Source organism: Astyanax mexicanus, chromosome 2 (genome assembly GCF_023375975.1).
Source record: "Astyanax mexicanus isolate ESR-SI-001 chromosome 2, AstMex3_surface, whole genome shotgun sequence".
NCBI classification, from domain to species: Eukaryota; Metazoa; Chordata; class Actinopteri; order Characiformes; family Acestrorhamphidae; genus Astyanax; species Astyanax mexicanus.
In genome coordinates this window covers 56,109,415-56,123,178 of record NC_064409.1, presented here as the reverse complement: position 1 = coordinate 56,123,178, position 13,764 = coordinate 56,109,415, and the positions used below count along the sequence as shown (strand labels likewise).

Here is a 13,764-nt window from a genome sequence, read left to right as displayed (position 1 = left end):
TTTCTTTAATTTTGCTATTTGTAGGTATATGTTTGAGTAAAATGAACATTGTTGTTTTATTCTATAAACTATGAACAATGTTTCTCCCTAAATCTAAATAAAAATATTGTCATTTAGAGCATTTATTGGCAGAAAATGAGAAATGGCTGAAATAACAAAAAAGATGCAGAGCTTTCAGACCTATAATAATACAAAGAAAACAAGTTCATATTCATAAAGTTGAGATTTCAGAAATCAATATTTGGTGGAATATCCCTGGTTTTCATGCATCTTGGCATGTTTTCCTCCACCAGTCTTACATACTGCTTTTGCCTTTATGCCACTCTTGGTGCAAAAATTCAAGCAGTTAAGCTTAATTTGATGGCTTGTGTTCATTTATCTTTTTCTTGATAATATTCCAGAGGTTTTCAATATGGTCAAATCACAGAAACTCATCATTTGTAAGTGATGCAATCATTCCGGCTATCACTCACACGATCAATACCTCTTTAACTTCTGGTGTATTCCCGACTGCTTTCAAACAAGCACATGTGACACCACTGCTTAAAAAGCCTTCTCTCAACCCCGCCCAGGTTGACAACTACAGACCGGTCTCACTGCTACCCTTTCTCTCTAAAACACTAGAAAGAGCAGTTCTAAATCAGGTCTCTGGCTTCCTCTCCCAGAATGACCTTCTGGACCAGAACCAATCTGGGTTCAAAAAAGGACACTCTACCGAGACGGCTCTGTTGTCTGTGACTGAAGCGTTGAAAACTGCCAGAGCTGCAGGTCAGTCCTCAGTGCTCATTCTGCTGGACCGCTCGGCCGCATTTGACACAGTCAACCATGACTTTCTCCTAACTATATTCTCAAACATGGGGATCTCAGACAATGTGCTGTCATGGTTTAGATCGTACCTCACTGGGCGCTCGTTCAAGGTGTCGTGGCAAGGACAGCTGTCCTCAGCCGCACCTTATCCACTGGGGTTCCCCAAGGTTCGGTACTGGGACCCCTTCTCTTCTCCATATACACCACCTCTCTTGGTCAGGTTGTCCGCTCACACGGATTTTCCTACCATTGCTTTGCTGATGACACCCAGCTATACCTGTCGTTCTCACCTGAAGATCACTCAATCTCTGCACGGATATCGCAGTGTCTCTCTGACATATCCTCATGGATGAAGGAGCATCACCTTCAATTAAATCTCTCAAAGACTGAACTTCTGGTTATACCAGCAAAACCATCTTTTCAACACAACTTCTCTATAAGTATCAACTCTCTCTCTCTCTCTCACCGACAAAGGTTGCTAGGAACCTGGGTGTTCTGGTTGATGACCAACTCTCCTTCACGCACCATGTGGCCTCAGTTGCTCGGTCCTGCCGCTTTGCGCTCTATAACATCCGAAAAATTAGACCGTTCTTGACGCAACAGGCCACCTAACTCCTGGTGCAAGCGCTCGTCATCTCACGCCTCGACTACTGCAATGCCCTGCTAACTGGCCTCCCGGCCTGTGTAGTAAAACCACTCCAAATGATCCAGAACGCAGCAGCATGTCTGGTCTTCAACCAACCAAAACGGGCACATGTCACCCCGCTGCTCATTGAGCTTCACTGGCTACCAGTTGATGCTCGCATCAAATTCAAAGGCCTACAAGGTGATGACAGAACAGGCTCCTTCCTACCTGCACTCGCTCCTGAAGGCTTACGCTACCTCCCGGCCGCTGCGCTCCTCCAATGAACGTCGCCTCGCTTTGCCAAACACTCACACAAAGCAATCCAGACTGTTCTCATACAGAGTTCCCCAATGGTGGAACAAACTACCTTCCACTACCAGATCAGGAGAATCTCTCACTATCTTTAATAAACTCCTGAAGACAGAGCTCTTCAAAGAGCACTTACTCTCCTAACACCTCTAACACACTAACTACTTCTAACCCCATTTCCTTCTTCCCCTCCTTCACTCCTCTATCCTATTATTCCCCTTTGACCTCCTTTTATCCCTATCCAAAGATGTTTTACCTTTAAACTTATTTTACATTGTACTTGACTATTGTAAGTCGCTTTGGACAAAAGCGTCTGCCAAATGTAATGTAATGTAATGATCTATTTTTTTTCAGAGCTGTGTATCTGATATCACCATAATGCAAATAATGATTTATTATTGCTTAGTGAGTAAACAACAACAATTTATCACTGTTGTTATTAAGTTTCTACATGTATTAAAATACATTTCTGCAGCTCTTTTTGTATTGCTCACTGTTTTTGTACGTAACATTACATGAAGTGTTATGTCTGTCTCTTACAGCAAGCTGCATACCATCCGGAGGTGGCTGAAGATGTGAGGAATAAAGCCCTGCTCTACGGCCTGGAGTGTAGCACCGGATACATCGACCTGCTCGAACATGTCCTCCTGGTGTGTATGTGAGATCAGGGTGTTGAGGGTGTTTTTAATGTTTTTCAGGTTGAACATAAAAAAGTAACCTTAAAGCTCACCTTCCGCGAAAATCCGATTTTTCTTGTTTTTTGTGGAATACAGTAGGTCTCTCCGAGTTGAATGTGTACACCTGCACATTAAACTGTTTTGCAGCCCCCATTGTCTGCAGGAGCTAAGCAAAGAAATCCCCCCTCCCCCCCTCCGAAAAACGGGTGAATTTTGAATTATCTTTCTGCCTACGTAGGCAGAAACTCACAGACCAGCCCACCTTGGCTCGAGAAACTCCCAGAGGCGGAGCTGAAGCGACGCAACATCACCGCTCATCAGTTAGGAGGTGGGAGGCAGTGAGTGGCGGAGGGGCGTCGCAGTGCTCCTAGCCAATCAGAGGAGAGATATTTGCATGCTGTTTGCATGTATGAATATTCATGAGCAAAGCTGGAATCGGGTCATTTTGGACACACCCCTAAAACAGTCCATTAAAAAAGAGCTATACAGAGACACCTGAGCACTTTTTTTTTTTTACAAAAACGGCTCACATGTCATTCATTCATACTAGAGACCACAACTAGACATTTTAAAATGAAAGAAAAAACAACGGAAGGTGAGCTTTAAAAAATTAACATGTTGAACTGGTTCATTAAACATACACTATATGGACAAAGGTTTTGGGACACTTGCTCATCTATTCTTTCAAAATGAAAAAGATAAAGAGTTATGTGGATTGGGGTGGTAGAGTAATATTGTAGAATTTTACAAAAATATGAGAAATATTACAGTCAGTGTTAAGCAGTTCTTGCAAACATAATCCTGCCTGCTTTACCAAAGTTACTTAGTACAGTTACCAGCATGCTGAGCCTGGATTAACAGTGACAAGTAATAATCAGTGATAGATTCTCCTTATTACAACTACATGAAGCATTACAGTGGTTTGAAAGCTTTTTTTTTTTTTTTTTTACAAATTAACTCAACTAACCTTAATTTTAATCTAAATTTAAAACTTAAACTTGCACTTAATTACTATGGTTAGTAATCTAGTTCTGGTTTTAATTATAATTATATAATTAAATAAACTATCCAAATGAAGGAAAAAAATAGTTAGATCATTAATTTTAAAGTGTTACAAACCCAAAAACACTGACATGCTTCATGTCATGGGATAGAAACTAGTATTATTTCAGATGATTTTTGCCATACCCCATACTACAGTTTAAACACGTAGACACCATCGGTCACGGTCATTACCACCCACTGCGCTGTGTACTGTAAGTGGTAATGTCTTCTATGATGTATTCCAGGTACAAATGTTACTCTGTGGATCAAGGAATGTTAAACTTCAGAAATTAAATGTCCAATCTACTGTATCTGGGCCCTGCCATCAGCCATCCCTCAACTCTGATAATTTACATAGCCTTGCCATGAGCACCCTGGCTTGTATTCAGCCTCACTAACAAGATAACACCTTACAACCAATACTCGTATGACTGACTGCCGTATTTCTCCACTGACTTTATGCTCCAGGTCCTCCAGAAGCCTACAGCAGATCAAAGGCAGCAGCTGGCTGTGCTTTCAAAGAAAGTAGCCGGCTCAGTCACAGAGCTCATCCAGACTGCAGAAGCCATGAAAGGTGACATTACACACGTACACACACACACACACACACACACTCACACTCTACCGCAGTCAGCACCAGACTACTCCGAAGGGTAATGCTTGCTTTTAGCTCATAGCAAGTGTAGTAAAACCCTTAATCTGCTATAAAACAACAGCAATGAAACTTGCTTACTGGTAGATAGTCTGGAAATGGCAGTCAGAATAGGCTATCAGTTAAAGCTTATGTAATCTGGACTGCAGACCTAGGTCCATTCAGTAATGCCGTATCAGTGTTTACAGTAATAGGCCAGCATGTTGGGGGGTGAATTGGATCTGTGCAGGGCTAATAAAGCCATTGGTCCACAGGGACTCTCTCAGCTTCACTGTTCTAATACAACTGTTTTCATTTTCTCTGCTGCAGACGGAGGTGAGTATAAGACAGCATGAGTGTTATTCTTCTGAACAGACACGTGCAGGGTGAAAACGGTGGGAGGTGGGGGGTTTGAATTCTCCAGGGGTTGAACATTATCTTCAAAAAACATCTCTCCATCTGCTTACACTAGCTGTTAAGAAAGGGACATTTTTATGGGCACTTAAAAGTCTATAAAGATGGGGAGATAATGCATCAAAAAGGAGCATTTCCCCAAACTGCACTTAAGCATTGCAGTGATAATTAAAGCAAGGATGTGTGTGTGTGTCTGTCTTTGTGTGTGTTTGAAGGTGAATGCTCTGTGGCATTAATCATCTTTTCACGTGAAGTAGCCAGATGCACCTGGCTCCCGAGGGCCATATTAAATAGGTTGTGTCCTATTACCAAGACTCAAGACTTCAGGAATTCAGATGATGCCATTTACAGGCATTTCTGTCTCAGACCCCCAGAGTACACAGTTTACCCTGCTGTCTGGGTGGGATGGATTAGTTCCTCGCCCGTCCATCTACAGCAGTGCAGGCTAATGGTGGGCGGCTGCTGGCTCTCACACACACACAGAACTTGGCAGTTACTGCTCTCCTTAAGGCATGATCTGCTGCCCTGCATAGTTGTGTGAGTAGCAGTTGTGAAAAGATGCATTGGACAGGTATATGTAGAGTTTGTTTTAGAGCAAAAACTTCCTCGATTTTGCTCTCCCAGATCAGGGATTTATGCAACAAGTGGTTATTAGACAATGTAGGTTATTAGAAAGTAGATTTAAATGTTATAAATTGGCAACACTAGACAATAAAGTCTCTGTCCACACTATACTAGTGCATCTCAAAACATAGAATATCATTAAAAAGGAAATTAGAATAATAAATAAGACCAATTGGTATTTTTGGCAGTGTGGGCAGGGTGCCAAGTCTTGCTAGAAAATGAAATCCACATTGCCAGAAATTGTCAGCAGAGGGAAGCATGAAGTGCTGACTTTAGACTTGATACAACACAGTGGACCAACACCAGCAGCTAACATGACTCTCCAAACCATCACTGATTGTGGAAGCTTCACGCTAGACCTCAATCAGCTGAGACTGTGTCTCTCCACTCTTCCTCCAGACTCTGGTCTCTTGATTTCTAAATGAAATGTAAAATTTATTGATGATCAGTGATGTTTTGGAAAGACATGTCATCTGCTGGTGTTGATCCACTGTGATTTATCAAGTCTCAAATCAGTGCAGTGTTTTCCCGGAAAATCTTACAGCACTTCATGCTTCCCTCTTCTAACTTTTATGGAGATGCAGATTTCATTTTCCTGCAGGATTGGCACACTGCCCGCACACTGCCCGCAAATTCAAGTTTTTTGAGACACTGATTTTTGAGTTTTCATCAATAATACAATAAATAAATGCTTTAAATAGACTAATCTGTGTGTAATACTATATGAGTTTCACATTTTAAACTGAATTACTGAAAAAATAGTGCGATTTCCCTACCTCCATCCACCCTTTTCATATTTCCATCCAAACAGAGATAAAAACACTTGCATAAGCATTCTAGTCAAGACAACAGTGTTAATATCAGAAGCAGAACCAGTCAGAATCATCCTTTCCGTATGAGGCAGAACAACAGGCAGTCAAACAATGATTTCTTATAAGCTGATCCAACTCATAGTCAAAACCAACAAGGATATTGAATTGTCCATTATCACATTGAGAACAAGCCAGACCCCCAAGATATTGGACGATGTAATGCGGCCTGTTCCCTGAAATGAGTTTCACATCCCTGCACTGTTCCCTAAGTAGTGTACTATGCAAGTCACCTAAATCTAAACAAAGGGATGTATATATTTGTAATAAAACAGCATTAACAGTTATTCATATGGCGTCATATTCAAATCTGTAATCTACCGGTAATGCTATGTGTGTGCAGATGCTGTAGATTTGTGAATTATGCACTTTATTATGTATGAAGTAAGCATGTATTAAAGATTCAGCCAGAAACATGCTTGCATTGTGACAATGGTATTATCTCTATCCAACCAACAACACTAAAAAGACACACATAAAAATCTGAAGTTTAAAAAATATATATCTATCCGGATGTGTGTGGATGTGGCCTTAGATCTTTCCCAGTTCAGGAATTTGACAGTTCACAACAATCATGCTCATCTTGCTGTTAATATAATGTTACTGTTTGCGCCGCCATCTGACATTTCAGGCTCAGAGTGGGTGGACCCGGAGGACCCTACAGTGATCGCTGAGACAGAACTGCTGGGGGCGGCTGCGTCTATCGAGGCCGCAGCCAAGAAGCTGGAGCAGCTTAAGCCCAGAGCCAAGCCTAAGGTACCCATCCATCCATCCACTCAGCTCTGCCTCACTCCGTACCACTCAGCACTGTATTCATAAACACCCCTCCAGGCAGTAATAACTCTGTCCACCTCATACCTGTGTCAAATGAATTCCACCTGGGGCGAGGGGTGCTGGAATGTTCCACTGGCTGCTGTGGGGTTTCTGAGATCTTCAGAGGAATCTGATGTTTCAGGCTCAGTATTAGAGACCGGCAGCGATGGCTTGTGTAGCCTTTTGAATGATTTCTTGCCCAGAGGCAGGGCTGCATTGTTTGATATTTTGAAGTTTATTTGTGAGCGAGCCGAACTTAGAGTCGAGTCTGTCTGAAACTCTGAGCGAGGGAAAGGTCAGCACTTTCTCAAACGATTTTTTCCTGAAGCGCTTTTATTGTTATATCCATCTGTATTAAACTGAAGCTGTCAAGACGCCTTTTACCTGAAGCTATTCTGCAGTTTTGCTTCACAAAGCAGAAATGTTCTGTTTTTCACACAGTATTTATCTGCGTTTTATTCCACCAGTAAAAATGACAGACCAGTTCAGCTCAATACCAAATACGTTATTGTTATTGATTCAGGGTAAAAGCAAAAAAAAAAAAATCCATATGCAGCGATTTATAAACTTAAGGAAGACATTAAGAGGTTATTGGTGTTCGATTTCAGGCTTTAATATTTTGCTTTATTTTTATTATTATTCATTCCACCATGAGTAGAGCTCAGTTGTGTTCCTTGAAGCAGTATTACTTTGTGATCTCACGTTCTCCCTTTCTTGCTGTCTCTTTTGCTTACTTTTTTCATGCTTTTTATTTACCCTCTTCCTCTCTCCATCTCTTTCAGTCTCCCTCTCCATCTCTTTTACTCTGTCTTTCATGTTTCTTCCTCATTTGCTCTTTCTCTCTCTCTTCCATGCCCTTTCTTTTTTGCAGTGTTGTGCTATCTCTATCTAGTTTTCTCTCTGTTGCTGTCGCCCTGACTTGCACTCTTCCTCTTTTTCCACCTCTCTCTCTCGATCTCTCACTGTTACTTGATTCCTCCAACTCAGATTCCCTCTTCCTCTCACTTTTTGCTCTCACACTCTCTCGCTGTTTCTCTACCTCTTTCAATTTTACTCTCTTTCTTGCACTGTTAATCTCACTCGCTTTCTCACTTACTCATTCTTTTACTCATTCTTTAACAGTCTTCTCCATTTGCCCTCTCTCTCCCTTTCTTTCTTGCACTCTTTTTTTCCATGCTCTTTCTCACTCACTTTGGCTCTCTCGTTCTTGCAATTTTTCTTTCTCCCTCTCTCACAGTCACTCTCACTTTCTGTCCCTTTCTCTCTTGCTGTCTCCCTTTCTTGCTTATACTACCCCTCTGTCTCTCTATCTCTCATGATCTTTCATTGCCCCTTTTTTCTTTCTCACTTTTTGCTCTCAGTCTTTCTTACTCTTTCTTACTCTTGCTTTTTTTACCACCTCCTTCCTTCACACCTCCTCATGTGTGCTCTCTCTTTCTCTCTTTCTCTCTCTCACTTTTTCTTTTACTATCTTTCTCACTATCTTGTGTTTTTTCTCACTGTCACTCTTGTGTTCTATCTCTTTTCTCTTTAGCAGTCTCCCTTTCTTATTTCTCTCCCTTTCTCCGTTTCTCTCTCTTGTGCTCTTTCTTTCATGCTCACACTTAATTGCTTTCTCTCTCTGTCCCTCTCTTTTTCCTGTTTTTCATCTCTTTTTCAGTTTTATATAAGTAATTGTGATCGCTTGTACTTTTTCTTCCTAAGCTCAGCAGAAGAGCACGTGTAATAGAGACAGGCCCTGTGGACACACATTATTGAGTCTTCACCTCGCGAGGCTCGACTCAGTGGAGTGCCTTAACCTGTGTAATTGCTGTTTATGAGGGATAAGTGACGTCCCCCTGCAGGCAGCCGAGAGATTATTTTAGTTATTTATGCATTTATATTAGTTTCCCATTAAAGCGTAACAAATCTATAAACACGTCCTCATTAGGCGCTTCATTAGGAGGCGAGTCTGAGAGCAGCAGCAGCAGCACGGTGTTCCCCCTCAGAACGCTGTGGTCTAGGTGGGTGGGTGGGTGGGTTTTGTGCTCACAGTCTAAGATGTGCTAGACTCCGTGCTAAGGACCTGCGAGTGGAGCTGGGGGGGGTTTCAGTGCATTGGTGGGTGGTTCCCATGGCAACAGGGTGAATCTGGTAGTAATATAGTGATGATGGAACACACCAGCCTGTGCATAACCTGTTCATATTATCAGCATTTAGGCATGTTCATCCCATGACATTACATTTACGTTTAGTCATATGTCGCTCTATTTGTCGTCTCTTTATTATTGGGTCAGTATCAATATAATTTGCCCTTTGTGTCTGCAGCATAGTTTTTTTTTCAATTTACATATAAGCACTGTGTTTTAATACGTTGGTCAAGATTACGTCTAAGTGAAAAAGCTGTTACAAATATAGAGTAATATTAATCTTCACTTTAAAATACTTTTTGTTTTAAGCACTTTTAGTACAGTGTTTTTTGATGAAGGGTGTGTTTTAAGTTGAATTATTTTTTTAGATGGTGTTTTAGATTAGTTTTGTTTGTAGTATTGTTGTTTAGTTGTTGTTGTTTTTTTTTTTTAATTATGTATACATTTAATTATTTACTAAGTTATTTCCATAACAAAAATTCCCTGTCTGCTCTGCCATCTTGATGGAATAACTGCCACTTTAAAGATCCACTAAACCCTAAACCATATTTTTTCCATTAATAGCAGAAATGTGTTTCTTTTAAGTTGTGAAACACACCAATCTTGCTTAAAAAAATTATCAACATTTCCTAACCTTTAAAAAACACTTTTATTAGGGAAATTTCTGCCTCTGCAGCGCCCTCTCATGTTCAACTGTGCTATAGGCGTGGATGATGTGTCTCACAATATGCAAATCAGTCAATCAATAATACCGCTCCCTTGCTGACGTCTTGCTCACCGCTATCAGAGGTACACTGCTGCAACTCAGCCAATCAGTTCTCCCTCCTGTCCTGACTCTAAACCCATACATCACCCAGTGCCCCTCCCAAAATACCCCTCCCATTTTTTTTTTTAGCCTGAGGATGAAGTCAGCTAAAATTAGGGGGTTTAGTGCCCCTTTAAGAAAGTAAAGATCACCTCAGTGTTGATCCTCAGTTTCCTTTTCAATGGACTAAAGACATTTGCTGCATGTTCAGCAAATTACATTATTAATAAAACTTATCATTTTTTATCTGACCTTAACTGAGGTAAAGCTTAAAAGAGAAATCCGGTGTAAACTAGAGGACTAGAGGTGACATGAAAAATGAACACAAATACAAACTTTTGTCGAATAGTTTATTTTACACCGGATTTCTCCTTTAAGGTGTCAGCCCTGTCTTGGTAAAAATAAAAAAATAAATAAAAAATCATGGTTTTAAAATATTTGTAGAAAATTAAAATGTATCTTTGAAACATATCAACAAGATGTGGGGAACTCTAGGTCAAACATGTTTTTAGCAAATGTGATATAGGAAATAAAAAGTGAAAATAAAAAGGGATTCAGCTGGAAAAACATAATTTCTTTGTAGTCTAAAGTCTTAAAAATGTGATGAACAAAAAGAATAATAAAATAATAATAATACTGCTTAGTTTTTTAATGCTGTAAGGGCCAACAGGCACAGTATACTGACAACGACCCTATTATAATTATTATTATTATTATCATTATTATTATTTTTTTGTAATTTCTTGATGCTAGGTGAGGTGTTTGGGAGCTCAGTCGAGCTTCAATAGAAGCTGTGTGGAGAAGACATAGCTGACATAGCTGTCACTCGTACATCCCCGCCTCCGTGCTCCTCTGTATCTGTCTGTATGATCTCCACATTTTCTTCACCTTCACCTTCAGCATGTTTCACAGCTCTCCACTCTTCTCCTTTCTTCCTCTTTTTCATTTCCCATCCCTCACCCCTCCTCTCTCCTCTCCTCGCCTTTCATCTCTTATTGCCTTTTTCATTTTCGTCTCCCCTCCTCTCTTTTCCTCTTCTCTGTCCTCTTCTGTCTTCCCCCCCTTTTTTCTCCTCCGTGCTCCTCTCTTCTCCTCCTCCTCCATGCTCTAGAGGTCAGCTAAGACCTGAAGCCTTTGCTGCAGGGCTCTGTCTGATATGTTTGATATATTAGGTTGTTATTCAGTCCAACTATATATCAAACATATTCCTACAGTGTCCCGCCCTGTCTCCAGACTCGTGTGCTCTGTGTGGTGTGAGTGAGTAGGAGTGTGTCTGCGTGTGTGTGTGTGCACGTGTGTGTTTGTGTTTCTGTGTGTGTGCGTGTGTGTGTGTAGCCAGCGGTGTGGCATGTTTACTGGTTCCAGATGTGTGTGTGTGTGTGTGTATTTGTGTACAGTGTGTTCAGTACAAATCCGTTTGCAAAGGTGGTATGCAAGGGTTTGGCTCGAGTTCTGGAGAACCATTGCGGCTGAGTGGTACTGCATGGAGCAATACCGAGCTGAATCAGTGTGTAATTGTTCCTCAGTGCCACAAGGTGTCATCCTTACAGAGCTGCTGGACAGATGAATAGCTCATTCCAGAACCAATGCTTCCTCACTGGCGCTGTTCAGAGAGCATTGTGTTTGAAGTTTCTCATCACCTTCTGACCTCACTTATCTGATTAGACTGTATGCTTCCTACAGCCAGCTCTATCTGGGGTTGGTGGTGTCCTTCAAAAGTTTGGAATCATTAGAAGGGGTGGGCGATATGGCCCTAAAATAATATCACGATATTTCATGGTATTTTCGCGATAACAGTACGATAGGACAAAATACTGAATTTAAAAAATATAATAATTTAAGAATACACTGCTGTAACAGAATGAAAATGTAATGTTATTATTGCATATGATATGATCTGGCACACCCCTAACTGAGATATAAAAAAAATACAAGAATTTTACCAGATTTGTAGCAGAAGCCCACAATCCAGAATGTCATGATACTAAAATTGAACTCTAAATATCACTGTATATCCAGGATTAAAGTAAAATAAATGGTACTGGACAGATATAATCTGTCTCTAGTAGGTATATACTAAGAAATGAGAACAGTGTGAAAAAAAAGTAGTACCCTGATGTGATAATTAGGGGTGGGTGATATGGCACGATATTTTAGGGTATAATATTGATATTCGCGATATTTTAAAAATGTTGGCAATATTATCGCGTACGATACGATATGCTGCACCCCTAATCATTAGCTTATCTTTTGGCTTGATAATAGGTTCATTGAGTTCTTCACACTGCTGCTTTACTATTAAACAACCCAGATTATTATCCAGATAATAAATCTATTTGCATTTATCAGTTTTTAAATGCATAGAATCTTTTAACAATCAAATATTATAAACAACTAATTTGATATTAAATGATTTATTTGAAAATGTGGTTGCTGAAGCCTTTATATTCATCTAAATAATCAAAAGGATATCACACAATAAATAAATTGCATTACTTGTGAAAAGCAAGCAATGAAAAGTAGCGTATTGTCTGGTACTGTTTTTAACCACCTGTGGGCGCCAAGAAACCGCTGAGCAAAATTCCAGTGGATCACAAACTATGCCAGTAGTGGACCAACAGTGCTCCTCTATCCCTGTTCTTTTTAGAGTTTAATACATTAGCAGTCAAAAGTTTGGACACCTCTTCTTATTCAGTGTGTTTTCTTTTGTAAATAAAAAAGTGAATAAACCAGAATATGAATATGTTTTATACTAAGTACCACATTTAGCTTTTGAGGACAGATCTGAACACTCTTGGTATTTTAATCTCAGTGTCTTCATGAGGTAGAGTCACCTGGAATAGTTTTCTCAGCATCTTGAAGGTGTTTCTGGAGGTGCTGAACAATAGTTGCAGCTTTTCCTTCATGCTGTGAAGTTCCAGCTCATCCTAAATCACCTAGTGACCTCAGTTGATCAGGTTTAAGTCAGGCGATTGTGGAGGATGAACACTTTTTTTTTACTAAGTAATTCCATATGTAGCACTTAATTATATGCATGTCTTTATTTTTAATCTATAATGTAGAAAATAAATGAAATAAAGAAATGAAGAAAACACTGAATGAGAAGGTGTGTCCAAACTTTTGATTGGTACTGTACTTCTGCAATAATATATGTAAAATCTCTGGTTTAGAGAATAACGGGATTTTAGGGGTGTAAAAAAAGATTATTGATTATTAGTTGATTAGATGTAAAGATTTACCCATTGTTGCAGGGTTCTCTTTTGATCCCCCTGTTCTGATGGAATAAAAAGTCAACTTTTCTTCTAGTCTTTGTTCTTCACTATTAAAGTATAAAAATACACCTATTCCAAATTTTGAATGGTGATTCTACATTTTTGAAAAGTACCCAGCTCTTTTAATTACCACATCGTTTTGCTTGCAGCAAGCAGATGAGTCTCTGGACTTTGAGGAGCAGATTTTGGAAGCGGCCAAGTCAATTGCAGCAGCGACCAGTGCTCTGGTGAAGTCAGCGTCGGCCGCACAGAGAGAGCTGGTGGCTCAGGGAAAGGTATGAAGCTACATTTTTACACTTTGTCCTGAGGGTGAAAATTGTATGTACAGTATAATTCAAATTCAGTGACTTTGTGTTTACTAAGGTGGGCTCCATCCCAGCCAATGCGGTGGATGATGGTCAGTGGTCCCAGGGTCTCATATCAGCGGTGAGTAGAGAAAAAGCAAAAGCATTTATTAATCAGTGAACCTTTCTTGTGTGGATCAATTTCTCATTAATACACATAAGGACAGCAAACAGATGCTGTGTTTCCCAGACAGTCTCATATTTTTAAAGATAAAAGCCAATTATATACAGTAATGTCCCTTCTAAAATTATAATTATTTTTTTATGCAGGAAAACTTATTTTGTTTATGTAAATAATTATGTTTTACTTAAGCAAAAATATACGAGAGGTAGTGCTATAACGTAATAATGGCACTGCTGTGCTGCGGTTGTAGGCACAAGCAGGCATAACCTTTTGAGTT

At 40.0% G+C, this 13,764-nt stretch overlaps 1 protein-coding gene across 1 annotated transcript in view; it reads left to right on the top strand.

Annotated features, from left to right (window-relative positions):
- The window catches only part of tln2b (talin 2b), a 208,370-nt gene that overhangs the window by 190,421 nt on the left and 4,185 nt on the right, over positions 1-13,764 (top strand). The window contains exons 51-55 of the mRNA XM_022672212.2: positions 2,284-2,391; positions 3,931-4,036; positions 6,632-6,756; positions 13,169-13,294; positions 13,383-13,445. Coding sequence (XP_022527933.2) covers positions 2,284-2,391; positions 3,931-4,036; positions 6,632-6,756; positions 13,169-13,294; positions 13,383-13,445 — 528 coding nt within the window. The remainder of the gene's footprint in view (positions 1-2,283; positions 2,392-3,930; positions 4,037-6,631; positions 6,757-13,168; positions 13,295-13,382; positions 13,446-13,764) is intronic.